We start from the raw sequence: 14,606 nt of genomic DNA on the forward strand, positions 1-14,606 counted from the left end.
CTCATTTAGAACGATGAATACTAATGTTTTCAATTTAAAGGAAGCATATCTAACTCACAACAAAAGCGAAAACAAAACTTGAAACTTAATTTTGACATACCATTTATTAAATATTCTGCTGAGTCACAATCACCATCACTGATCCGATTCCCCAATGTTTTCACCAGAAAACTAAGAAATGTAACCAAGAGTTGCCACTATCTGCAGAGTATCACATCAATTTAGAAAAACAGCAGCCTCTGAATCACAAGCTTGCCATTTCTGTCCTTCCCAGGCCTCTGCATGTGGAACAATAGCCTCAGACAATCTGTTCTTGCTACTCTCTTGCAAACTCAGGTGGGCTTATTCACTCAGATTCAGTAAAATTCTTTTCTTACCTCTCATTGGCAGTAGGCCCATAGGAAAAAGGGAAAAGAGATAGTAGTAAGCTTATCTAACTTCAAAACATATTTAGTGAATGACTGAATAAAAGTTTGTATAAATAAACCACACACTGGTACTACAACAAAAAGCAATGAACTTTCAAAGACTAGACAAAAACGAACAGATGGACCTGGCCTGGTGGCTCACACCTGTAATCCCAGCACTCTGGGAGGCCGAGGCTGGAGGATCACTTGAGCTCAGGAGTTTGCAGCTGCAGTGAGCTAGGATCATGCCACTGCACCCCAGCCTGGGCTACACAATGAAACATTGTCTATACATTAAAGAAAAAAAAGAAAAGAAAAGCACTTATAGCTTATTTGGAGATAGAAACTAGGAAGAAAGATCTTGACTTACAAAGGGGTAATATCCTCAAATTTTCATTTATGATCATTTTTTTAAACTCAGAATGTGGTTTCTGATGGTAAGAGAACCATCACTTACTGATTCCTTGCTTACCTTGCACCTGGCATTATGCTAAACACCCTACACATATTTCAGTTATTCCTCAAAATGATCCTGCGAAGCAGGTATTCCTATACACATTTTCTGAATGAGTCTCAGGTATGGAGAAGGGTAAGTAAGCTGCCCAAGCTCACTCACGACCAAGTGGCAGAGTCTGGCTCTGATTCTAGGCGATCTGTCCCCAGAGAGGTATAACCTGGTGGCAGGTTCCCAGGTCAAGACAAAAGGCCAATATAATACATCATGTATTTAAGCGTAATACAATTGTTATAGAATATAACAACCGTATTAATCAATCACTCCTTAGGAGTTAGATTTTTTTTAAATAATAAAAGGGAAACAAAAACTGACAAAGTAAAAGGCCTACCAAATATTTCTTTAACAAGTTACTCCAAAATAGAGCTGGGGAATAAATGAAATTCACTAAGTTGCATTATAGTTTTTTTTTGTTTTTTTTTTTTTGAGACAGAGTCTCGCTTTCTTGCCCAGGCTAGAGTGAGTGCCGTGTGTCAGCCTAGCTCACAGCAACCTCAGACTCCTCGGCTTAAGCGATCCTACTGCCTCAGCCTCCCAAGTAGCTGGGACTACAGGCATGCGCCATTATGCCCGGCTAATTTTTTCTATATAGATTTTTAGTTGGCCATATAATTTCTTTCTATTTTTAGTAGAGACGGGGTCTCACTCTTGCTGAGGCTGGTCTCGAACTCCTAACCTCGAGCAATCCACCTACCTCGGCCTCCCAGAGTGCTAGGATTACAGGCATGAGCCACCGCGCCCAGCCTATAGTTTTTATTTTTTTTATTTTTTTTGAGACAGAGTCTGGCTCTGTTGCCCAGGCTAGAGTGCCATGGCATCAGCCTAGCTCACAGCAACCTCAAACTCTTGGGCTCAAGCAATCCTCCTGCCTCAGCCTCCCCAGTAGCTGGGACTACAGGCATATGCCACCATGCCCGGCTAATTTTTTCTATGTATATTTTTAATTGTCCAGATAATTTCTTTCTATTTTTAGCAGAGACGGGGTCTCACTCTTGCTCAGGCTGGTCTCCAACTCCTGACCTCCAGCAATCCTCCCACCTCGGCCTCCCAGAATGCTAGGATTATAGGTGTGAGCCACCACACCCAGCTGCATTATAGTTTTTAATTATCCACTGCTGAAGGACAAATAAGACCTTGAAATTTAGATTCATACTAAATTCTAGATTCAATATGAGCCATAACCAAGTATTTGTTAAGGCAAAATAATTACAGAACAAGGCTTCATTATTAGAGTTAAAACTGTCCAGATCCAAGGACAGAAAAGTATCCCTGTATTTTTCATGCATCAGACATCATCTGCAGTGTTTTACTCCACTCTGGTGGGCACACTTTAAGAAAAATCACACTAAAAACCTGGAATGCTTTCAATGGAGAACACCAGGATGACAAAGGATCTTGAAACCATGGTACAGTAGATGAGGAACAGAAATTGGGATAAATAATTCTCAGTGGAAAAGGGAGGCAAGAAAACTACCTTCCAATATTTGAAGAAGCAGTATGCAAATGAAAATTAGAACTTATTCTGTGTATCTCTAAAAAAGTAAAAGAACTGGGACTTTCCAACAATAAATGCTACCTACAAATGAATGACACTGCATGAAAACACATTCTAGCCAACTAGCTAGTCAAAGAATACTGTTACTTACAGCTGGTAAGTTTCCAGCTAGGGATAAGAGAAACACTTCTTTGCCCATAGGCATGAGAACTTTCCTTGTCTCCATTCAAGCCAGTATCACAGAGTTCTAGAAAGGAAGACCAAGAGTCCACAGAATACAATTCAGTGGTCAATCACATATGAAATTATAAAGCCATATGAATCATTTTATAAAGTAAAACTATGCCTTTTCTTCCATTATTAGATTCTACTCAGATACAAAAAGTTAGTATTCTCCAAAATCTATTCAGAATCACTTCAATTTCTTCTTCCACAATTTGAAATAAATTTCAAGTACTTTTAGATATTATATCCCAAAGCCAAAGATCAAGGCATCTAACATTTGGGTACTTTGTGCTAAATTTAGCTATATTTTCCACTCATGAGTATAAATAATTAATAGAAAAAATAATTATTTCCACTCATGAGTATAAATAATTAACAGAAAACAGGACCAGGGCCTGGCATAGTGGCTGATGTCTGTAATCTGTGCACTTTGGGAGGCCGAGGTGGGAGGACTGCTTGAGGCCCGACTGATGAACGGTAAACAAATCACAATTTTTAAAATGAGAAAGTAAACTACTGCTTTGAAATATAACTCAACAAAGTGTCGTGCATGGGATGGGTGTGGATAACAAAAGGGAGAAAAAGATGAGGATCACTCAACTAGATGGTAAAAACTATCCTAATTCCATTGATGATAATATTAGTAGCTTACCTTTAGATACTTTATCACATTTAGATAATTCTGTCAACATTTTGAGATAGGTTCTAACTATTCTTTCACAGATGAGGAAATTGAGGCCCAGAGGGATTAAATATCTTAACGAAAGTCGGGCAGCTAGGAACAGCAAAGTCAGGGTTCAAATCTATGCATATTTGGCTTAAATTGTAGAAATACACTGAATAATTAACTACTGCTAACTTAAATATCAGAATAAATTCATCAGGCCAGGTGCAGTGGCTCAAGCCTGTAATCCTAGCACTCTGGGAGGCCGAGGCGGGAGGATCGCTCGAGGTCAGGAGTTGGAGACCAGCCTGAGCAAGAGCAAGACCCCATCTCTACTAAAAATAGAAAGAAATTAGCTAGACAACTAAAGACATATATAGAAAAAATTAGCAGGGCATGGTGGTGCGTGCTTGTAGTCCCAGCTACTGGGGAGGCTGAGGCAGAAGGATTGCTTGAGCCCAGGAGTTTGAGGTTGCTGTGAGCTAGGCTGACGCCATGGCACTCTAGCCTGGGCAACAGAGTGAGACTCTGTCTCAAAAAAAAAAAAAAAAAAGAATAAATTCATCAGGTATATCAGGGGTTAAATCCAAACTTGAAGGCACTGATATACATATACAAAATATTTTAGACTATAAAATTTCTTATTAGTACAGTTTATTACTTTATCTTAAATCATTGTACAACAAGAAGTCAAACTCCTTGACTTTCTCTCCACTTCTAAGCATTCCTAAATTGGCTACTGTCCCTATCACTATACTAATATTACTCCTCTTAAGGCCTCCAAAACCTTCAAACTCCCAAATTCAATTGATTATTTTCATTATTACTCCTCTTGACCTTATGACAAATCAGACCCACTGACCACCTTCTACCACTTAAAAGTTTCTCTCCTTCCTTGACACCCAAGACAATACTCTCTCTCCCAACTCTTCTTAGTTTTTTTCCTTCCTTGGTTTCTTTCAGCAAATGAACCCTCTCATCAGCACAACCCATAAACACAGGAGTCCCACCACATGCAATCTTGTAGTTTTAAAAATGCAAGGGCTGGATGCAGTGGCTCACGCCTATAATCTCAGCACTTTGGGAGGCTGAGGTGGGAGGATCACTCAAGACCAGGAGTTCAAGACCAGCCTGAGCAACACAGCCAGATCCCATCTCTACAAAAAGTTTTTTATAAAATCAGCCAGCTGTGATGGCACACACTTGTAGTCACAGCTACTTGGGAGGCTGAGGGAGGAAGATCACTTGATAATGCTACTGCACTCCAGCCTGGGCAACAGAGGAAGACCCTGTGTCCCCCCAAAAAATGCAACCTAAAAAACTGAATTGTTCCCCATTCATATTTTCAAAAATCTTTGTGCATTTAGACTTTAAGGACCCTTTAACATTTTAATCCACAATACTTTACCTAACTATAAGCCTTGGCTACTCCATGCTCTTACTCAGGAATTCATCCTGTCAAGTGGCTCAATTTACCAAATATTAACATATACATTGGTAGCTTCCAAATGTGTATTATCTGCCTAGATCTCTCTCCACCAGGTCAGATTCATGTTTGCACAGTTCACTCAATACTAAATAAAATATGTCAAAAGTTAATTTCTCTCCCTCTGTAAGTCTATTTCTTCTTCCTCTTTTCACAATCTATGTTAAAGAAGCAACCACCTACCCAGCTGAATGCCAAGACTTGCTGGAAGCATTCTATACTCAGTCATTCCTTTCTCTTATTGCCACAACCATTCATTGTCATCAACAGAATTTGGTGATATTATTACTGAACATATATCACATAACAGGCACTGACCTTTATATACTATTTCTAATCGTTTCAATAAGCTTGCAAGGTGTGTCTTCTACTCATTTTACAGCTCAAGAAGCCAAGCTTCAGAAAAGCTTTAGTAACGGTCCCAAGTTGACACAACCATAAAGCAGCATGGCCCCGGTGCCCTGACTTAAACCCAGTCTGTCTGACGCCAAAGCACATCTCTTTCCATTCAAATAATGCCTTTCTACTTCAGAAAATGTCTCTCGAATCTAGCCCTTCCTTTGTTACCTCTACTGCTACTGCCTTGCTTCAGAGCTTTGCCAAAACTATCATAAGGGCTTGTAACTATTTTCTTCACTCCAGTCTAACCTTTAAACTACTACTGGAAGGATCTTCCTTTAAAGAAAGAAAAGAAAGAAAGAGAACCCCATTCCATGAACTCTTTCGTTCTAAAATCCATTACTGGTCCTCTATCACCATGTAGTAAAATTCATACACATCCATATAGAATCAGGCCCCAACCCACAATGGGACCTGGGCCACCTTAACTGATCTGTTTTTAGATCAGGACCAATTATAACTCTATGCTTTAGCATTTGATGGAACCATTACTCGTGATGTCCCACACCTCCAAAAACTTCTGGCAAATTCTCATTCATCCATTGTTCAAGACCAAGTTCAACTGTCACTGCCTCTATAAAGCCCTACCAGATTCATTCCAACAGAATGAATGCCTCCTCTGTATGCCCCATAACATTCACAGGATAGAATTATCTGCTTAATGTCTGTCTCACCTTCAAGACAGAATTTCTAGATTACTTTGCACATGCATGTTTTTGTACCCAGTGCCTGGCTCAGGTTATAAGTATTACTGGAATGAATTTTCCAAATTAAACTATTTCCATACCTTAGAAGTTACAAATAAAGTATAACAACATGCAATTTGGCGCTCTTTTAAAATATGCAATTTACTAGATTTCTTCCCAATTCTTATTTTCAAAAATCTTTATGCGCTTAGATTTTAAGGAACCTATAACATTTGAATCCACAGTAATTCACTAAACTATAGACTCCATGAGGGTAGGACCTCTCTATTTGTGCCTTACAACACACACAACAGACAGTATTTGTTGAATAAATTAAAGCAACCTTTGGCTTAGCCTAAAACTAACATCTTATTGGAACAACTAGTAACCAAAGTTATATTCTTTAAAAAATTAAAATATTTGAAACCTAGGTTAAATCATTAACTTTCTAGCCCAAATAATAGGTTAGCATAGATGAACACTTCCTTCTACAGAGCACATAAACCTTAAGGTGTCAATACATCAGCTCTAAAACTCCTAAGTCTTTATAATTATTTTATGATGTCTTTAGTAAATTGTCAGCTTTTCCCTGATTATCTTTAAATCATCACACCTTTTCCTTAATAAATTCTACCTTGAGTAATTTTGCTATTATCAAAAGAATTGTGAAATACCCCTACTTCCAATGAAGCATATCAAATTTAGAACTTAAATTTCAGGGTTAAATATATAAAGGATGGGAAGCTTAACGGCGTGTGAAGAGAACACCATCTTACACACAATAATCATGTAATTCCTTTTTTCCACTTAGAATCATAAAATTTTAGAAATGGAAAGGAACATAAAGGTTTTGTTTAACTTCCTAACCAACCAACAATCTTTTCTATGAAATTCTTGACAGATATTTTTTGAACCTCTACATGAATACCCAGTTCTTTTCTAGTTACCTTTAAAAAGTAAATCCTTTTGCATTTGTAGGCAGATGACTGAACATAATATGCTTAAGGTTAAAAAGAGTAATTCAGGTAGGAGCTAACAGAGAAAAATATTAGTGTTTTTTCTTTTCAATTTCTCAACTGTTAATAAAATATTGCTCAAAATTTCAAGCTAAGTTAAAGATAAAAAGCACACCAAGATCACTTCCAAACTGGAGTCAATTAAATACAATTGTACCAATTCAGTGCACCTCTCTGACTTGCGTATTAACGGAATCAATGCAAAGATCTTAAAGTTGTGTTTGACTCATTGCTTAAATTGGTAGAACAATCTCATTCCTCATGGACCTAGGATAGGTCCAGACAGGTCACCTGCAATCACTGGCAAGCAATCTTTGCTTACCTAAACTCCATAAACCAAGACTCTCCAAATGTCCAAGATCCCTTTCACCTCCATAATCCCCCCTTTAGCACAAACACGTCATTAATGGGAAGCATGATATTTCTGGAAGGGATGGTACACAATATGGAATCATTTGTTTGTAAAAAAACAAACAAACACACAAACAAAAAACCAGTGGGAAAGTCTTCAACTAAACAGAAAAAAGGTTTCATTTAATAAGAAGGGCAACATGGTAATTTTACTTTCTCAAAAGCATTTATTAAATATTTCATTTTCTCCAAATCAGAATTGTTTGATGTATATTTCATCTTTATTAAAGAAATGAAACCATTTGTAATGATTTGAATACTATTTCAAAGGTCAGACTAATCTGAAACCTTTTAGAACCTAAAATCCGCAGGTAAAACACCTTAATTTATGATCATTCACGCAGAAGGTCAATGTTGCTACTCACATAAGCTATTTCTAAATTCCCCAAAGTGATCCTCATCATAAATTTAAAGAGAAAAGTCCACTAGGACAGCTACAAGCTTTCTGTAAAAGATTACCATGTTTTAGCTTTGTTTATACTGGAAGTCTTATCACAAATGGACTTTTCCCAGATGCCTCTCACCATCTCATTCCCTGCCTCCTTTCCCCCAAAATAAGCAAAAACAAAAAAACAAAAATTTTAGTCTTGTCCATATTAGTCACTAGAAGTCTTTCCTCTTGTAAATACTTCATAGCACAATAAGAGATATTAATAGTTTGTAAAGATTACCTGTACACTCTATGATGTGCAAAAAAATTACAAAATAAAAACACATGGCACACCAAACCCAGACCCACTCTAGCGAATTCCCGCCAGGGCCCAAATGTACGTATTATGCAACAGCCACCATTCCAGATTTTAATCCCTGTCTGTGATGCAGTGATAAAATACAAATGGCATGGGTACAATCTACTCGGCACATAAGCAGTACATTTGCGAGGAAACAACCAATTAAAACGAATGACCAAATTCTCAGGAACCTTGAAAATGACAAACTGTCTTAACAGTTCTGAATCACAATTAAAACTTTTCCTTCGGGTAATCTTCTAGCAACATGTCCCTCCCGTTCCAACCCCCTCAAAAACCCTTACGCACGTTTTAATTTAGATTTGGAAAAGATCTCCCAAAGGGGGAAGGTGGCCTGCATCATCAGGTGGTTCGCTTAGACTCTACTCCCACAGATACTGCACCCACACCAATTCCCAGAAGCTGCAAAGCAAGTGGGGTGCTTCATCATTTCTCCCCAAGAACAATAACGGGAGTAAGTGTAATCCAGACCCCCGAGCCATAAACCACCGAGTCAGGGCTTCATCCTTCCATCTCCTGAGGCACAGACCTCTAGGAAAATCGCATAATAGACAGCTGAGAACAAAATCAGAACAAAATTGCTACGACCTGAATTCTAAGGCGAGAGAGTCTGTACAATACCTATCCCAAAAGTAGTTAAAGGTAAGGAAGGTGGTCACAGCATCTTTGGAGGCCACCTGCTTGGCTGAACCGAGTCTAAACGCTTAAGTTCCACACCTCACCAGCTCCGCTTTTCACCACGCCGAGGCAATCGGCGGAAACGCACAGAGTCCAGGTGGGGAAAGTGGGAGGGGAGGGGGCTCAGCAAGCGGCAGCTGCGGACCGGAATGCAGCCGCGGGCGAGGGAGGAAGAAGGAGGCATTCCCTCACACAAAATGGTGGCGCTGACGCGGAGGCCGGCGCACCTGGGGGCGCCTCACGCCCCTGCGGGCCCCGCCGGCCGCCGCCAGCTGGCTGCGCGCCCCCGGCCCGGCGGGCCTGCGCCGGGCCCAGTCCAAAGGGGCCGCCCACGCTAGCGGCCCGCGTCGCCGCCCTGGGGGTCGGGGCCGAAGCCGGCAGGGCGCTGGGCCGGCGCCGCAACCTCGGCCTCCCCTCCCGCCCGCCACCAGGGATAGGCAGCGCACTCACTTCGGACGCTCCCCGAGAGCCGCCGGGGCCCAGGGAAGGAGGCGGAGCCGCGCGAATGAATGGAGCCGGCGGCTCCTCACTGGCGACCCCCGGCCGGTCCCGGGCCGCGCCGCTCGCGGCTGCCTGGGCTGGTGCGGCCGCCTCCCCCTCGCCTCGCACGCCCGGCTCCTCGCCGCGGGTCGGCCGCAGCCCACCGTCCCCTCCGCCGACGTGACGCACTCGCGCCGCAGCGCCTCCAGCCCTCGCAGCCGCGTCGCGCCCGCGCCCGCGCCCACCGCGAATCCCCCCGCCCGCCCGCGCGGCGCGGCCCCTCCTCGGCGCCGGGGACGCCGCCCTTCCGCGCTCCAGGCCCGCTGTCGGGCGCCCGCCAGCCAGGTGCGGGCTCGAGCAGCCGGGGGGCGCCGCGCGGCCCCCGCCTCACCACCCGCGCCCCCTCTCTCCGCCCCGGCCGCCGTCACCCGGCAGCGCGACACCCCGGCTCACGGCTATGGCCCAGTATTAAAGAGTGACCTTGGCTTAGATATAAAAATAGATGCGGGTAAGCCGCGGGGGCTACAACGCTGCATTTGCGTGTTCCTTTAATACCAACTTCCACAGAATCTCATTTGCACAGCCCGGCGGAGTTCTCCCGCCCGGCTCTAGCCCTCCGGAAATTTACCCGGGGTGGGTGCTGCCATCCCGGCCTCGGGACAGGGATGCAGAGGGCGCGGGCCAGGACCGCCGGCGTCCGCCCCGCCTCCTGCATCCTAAACCCGCTGCCACCCAGGAGCATGCAAGGGAGAAGGGAAATCGTGGGGTCCGTTCACAATCTGGAGAAGCCCTAAAGCCCGCACTTTCATCTTGAGATAACAAGGAACCACCAAATTCCTGCGCTGACCTTTTCTCTTTCGGAATCTAACGTATACAAACTAACCCTGACCCGAGACAACCAGGCTTCACCCCCCTTTTCCTCCCTTCCCTTCCAACACAATTCATCCGCCTTATGGCCCGGGGGCCCCTTTGCTAATTACACTCCCGCTTACAAAAAGCTCTCAAGCATTTAAAGTATGGTAAATTTTCTGTAAAGTAATGCAAGCTATGGTTTAAATATATTTCATAAATGAATTGAGAGACACTATTATATATAAACTCTGGAAAACAAACTTAACATCCAAGACCCCCGACATTATTTACAGCTCGTCCAGATAAGTTGGAAATTGCTTCTTTCATCCCTGGGAAATATCTAGCAATCACAATACCAACCTTTCACGAATTTACTAATGATCAGTAAGATTAAAAAAAAAAAACTTCATAGGAACATCCAGAGTTGGAAGGGAATACCTCAGAGAATACTTGTCAATACCTGTCAATATAAATATATTAACTCCAACTTTTTTACAAATACGCTTTGCTGCCTTGAATTGCACATAAGAATGCACCTCACATTTGTTGTGTTTCATTTGTAATATGAATTAGCAGAAATCATCAAACATAGACCATTTTTAGTGGAACTTAACTAGATTTAATTAAGCAGGAATTTGAATATTAATAGTTGGGTTCTATCCACAGCCAATCGTGAATGAATGAAGTTTATATAACTTTTGAACTTATATTTCTAGAGCTGTATGTAAATAGAAGTCCCCAGGGTAATCCGAAACAATGGCCACTTTGGGAAGACACTCCTTGTTTGGCTGCTAGGCTGTCTCCTACAGGTGTTGAAGCCTCGGGCCTTCAGAACAGCTAGCCCGTGCAACTTGTGTCTGTTTGAAATGCCTGAGTGTGGTTGGCTTTTAGCTATTATTTCAGAAGTCTGTGGGTATTTGTACCTGGGAGGCCTGGTTCTCAAATGTCGGGGTGCTCTGGTAGAAGTCAGAACTACTCTCACCCCGCCTCATTAGAAGAGAGGGTCCAATGGCCACCCTCCAGGCAGCTAAAACCAGCCCTTTTCCTGTGGCAAGGATCCAATCTGCTGAGACCTAGTCAAGAAGAGCTATCACGTGAATGAGGAAAGGTCTGGCTTCCATGAGGACGTTTTGGCTTGGCTCCCTTTTCTCTACTTGCAACATGACATCGTTTTGAGAGTTAAAAAAAAAAAATCACTGTTTACTTCCATCTTTGGCTGAGATACATTAAATTTTGCTTATCTTAGTGGGCAAGGAATAACAAAAATGAGTTTTTATCAAATTACTACATGCTGTAAATTGCTACCAAAATATTTTGAAATATGTTTTGAGGCTTTTGTTGGAACAGTTTTTAGAGAGTAAAAGGATTATTGCTTTGGTTTTTATAGTTGCATACGCTTGCTTTAATTATGTTATTTTGTTATAAGCAGAAGGAAAATTAAGAGTTCTCTTTGTGTTTTTAGTGTATGTTTAAAGGGGCATGGAACCATCTTAAGTCTAAGAAGCTTTTCACAACACTGGATTTTGAGGTTGCTGATACAAATGACCCAAAAAAGAGCCCTTAAATTACACTGGGGAGGAGGAATTCCTCGTGGCTAAAATAATGGCTTATGTTTCCTACTGCTAACAAATTGCCAGGCACTCTACTAGCTTCTTTGTGGAAACAGATTCATTTAATCCTCATACTATCCTTCCAGGTACATACTAATGTTACCCTCAGTTTATCTAAGAGGAGTCTCCGAGGCACACAGAGAAGCTAAGTAATTTGCCCATGATCACACAGCTAGTAATCCTGAACCAGAATTCTATACCACCTTTAATGTGCACAAAATCCTATGCCATATGATTGGATTTTGCTCTTGAAGCACTAAAACATACCAAATACTCTGTACCTTCATGTTTAAATGTTTCTTAGATCTAGAAGTATTTTCCTGGATATGAAGCAAGATTAAACCCTTAGGAAGAAAACTTGTAAAACTTCATCTGATATGTATTAAGAAAAATCTTATAATCTGTTAGTTTTTGAAAAGCACATTTTTTTCCATATCTTTTAAGGGTAATTGCTCTCCAAGTTTTTGTTTTATTTTTTCCAGGTTTCAGGGCACAATTAGAAGTTTTATTTGTATTTATTTAGTGAATGGAAAAAACACATTTCCTCAGAAAATATTCATCACCATCTTTGACCCTCCAATAAGACTTAAACAGGTAGAGTTAGGCCATTATATATATTTAAAATTCACAAGATCACAATGAGAAGGTTTTGATGAATGAGGCAGCCAAGGGACTTATTTGCCAATCAGTTAACAATAATACTTAATAATGTCAGCCATGGTAATGGAGAAAGAATCTTCTCTGCTGACACTAAAAGAAGAAAAGGGACTCATCCTAGAATGCTTGATTTCTTCCCCTGGTATATAAGAAAACATGTCACAGGAATGCTTTCAGGATTAAAGGCAGTATTTTGATGGAGTTTCCCTTGTCAAACACTAATATCTGCAGATTTCAAATTCCTGAGTGATACTATACAGTAGGGAAAAAAAAATAAGAACCTGAGAACAAGAGAAATAACAGGTTTGAGAAGCTCAGTGATATTTGTTTCTTCCGGTTTGATTTGGTTTAATATAAAGTAAACTTTAAGGATTGAGTATTTGGTAAGCTTTGTTTGAGTTTAAGAGAAATAACATTGTAATCCTAGCACACTGGGAGGCCAAGGTGGAAGGATCGTTTGAGCTCAGGAGTTGGAGACCAGCCTGAGCAAGAGCGAGACCCCGTCTCTACTAAAAAAATAGAAAGAAATTATATGGACAACTAAAAATATATATAGAAAAATTAGCCGGTCATGGTGGCGCATGCCTGTAGTCCCAGCTACTCAGGAGGCTGAGGCAGGAGGATCGCTTGAGCCCAGGAGTTTGAGGTTGCTGTGAGCTAGGCTGACGCCATGGCACTCTAGCCTAGGCAACAGAGTGACACTCTGTCTCATTAAAAATAAAAAAATAAAATAAAAAATAAAATAAATTAAAAAAGAGAAATAGCATGATATTTTTCATATTACTAAGGAAAAATGACACACATATTTACATCCATAGTAGGTACTGCAAGTGACCTACTCAATATCTATTCTTCCCTTTCTTTTGGACAAACTCAGTTTTGTTCAGGGTGGCAATGTGCCCAGCTAAAACTGTTGCCCTCCTCTAGACTTCTCTTGCAGCTGGGATAGCCATATGGTCATTTTGGCCAATGAGACATAAGCAGAAGATTATTAGGTAATTCAAGAAAGCTTTTGTTTTTCTGAGTAAAAAGGACAGACTCAACTCGAATGTACATTTGCCTTTTGCCAAACATTCGTACTTTTTCCTTCTTCATGCCTAGAAGGAAGACTTAAGTTTGGCAGCTGGGCAGTCATCTTGGAACCATGAGCTGACCATGAGAATGAAATCCATTGGTTACTTATTAAGGATGCCTGGAACCGAGAGATAGAAACCTGGGACAATGGTAATACTATGGAGCTGCCATACCAGTTCTAGGCTGCCTACCTCCAGTCTTCTCTGTCACTTCCTAACAAATGCAATCCCAACTAATACTCAGATTTTAAATCTGTCTCTCTCATATAGCTAGGAAAAAAGCATCTACATTATACTACATATATACATACCATTCTTTGATTTTGCTATCGTGTGTGGTAACTGTTGTTTGCAAAAATTAGTGCTCTCTGTGACTTACCTACCTGGTATTTGATGAAGAAAACACACTAATTCCTGACTATGAAAAGAATATCTTATAGTCATTCATAAAGTACCTTTGATTTTATACATTTCACACATGACTTCAGTAAGTCTTTCATGACAAGTGGCTGTAGTAGTCTGGAACCAAGTTACTGGTTAAAGTTATCACCATATCAAGTACTTAAAGAATATATAGGAAAATATACTTATGTCTTTCATTTTTAATTAAAATGACTAGAAGAATCAGGATGTGGAGAGGGATCCTAAAATTAGAATATGTAGTCTGTGTTTTATAGTTAGCAACCTGGCAATACATATCAAAAGTGATGAAAATGTGAATGTATTACCCATAATACCACTCCTGGAAATTCATCCAAAGGAATATTTTAAGAAAAGGAAAAAAGTTATGTGCATGAAGATGTCACTGAAACATTTCTTAAAAGAAAGCCAAAATGTATAAATACCAAGAATGTCTAATAATAGGTATATTGCTATTAATCAAAGAAATATAAATTTTTCACCTATATTATTATAGGCAACAGAGGGCATTTTATAAAATTGCTAATAGCAACTAGCAAGGCTTATTGAAACAGTGACATACTCTATAATAGTTTGGCGTGTAAAGTGGAACACCTACCTGGAGAGAATGTATCATGATCATCACCTCATTGTTGATGGATTACATTCATCAAACACTTACACGCCAGACATGGAATAAATATTATACTTAAGTTATTAAATCCTCACAATATCTTTTTGAAGTTGATACTATTATCCTCATTTCATAGATGAGGAAACTGAGGTTTAGAAAGATGAAGAAATG

At 40.7% G+C, this 14,606-nt stretch overlaps 1 protein-coding gene across 3 annotated transcripts in view; it reads right to left on the reverse strand.

The window, feature by feature from the left end:
* The window catches only part of FAM169A (family with sequence similarity 169 member A), a 62,952-nt gene extending 53,619 nt beyond the window's left edge, over nt 1-9,333 (reverse strand). For 2 of the 3 annotated variants that reach the window (XM_045566402.1, XM_045566401.1), the window contains exon 1: nt 2,568-2,625. In XM_045566402.1, the coding sequence (XP_045422358.1) occupies nt 2,568-2,621 (54 nt within the window). In that variant the 5' untranslated portion in view covers nt 2,622-2,625. Of the gene's footprint in view, nt 1-2,567; nt 2,626-9,180 lie in introns of those variants that run through there. The other variant, XM_045566403.1, reaches the window with a different exon arrangement.
* Between the last annotated feature and the right edge of the window lie 5,273 nt (nt 9,334-14,606).

Source organism: Lemur catta, chromosome 12, assembly GCF_020740605.2.
Source record: "Lemur catta isolate mLemCat1 chromosome 12, mLemCat1.pri, whole genome shotgun sequence".
Classification (NCBI taxonomy): Eukaryota; Metazoa; Chordata; class Mammalia; order Primates; family Lemuridae; genus Lemur; species Lemur catta.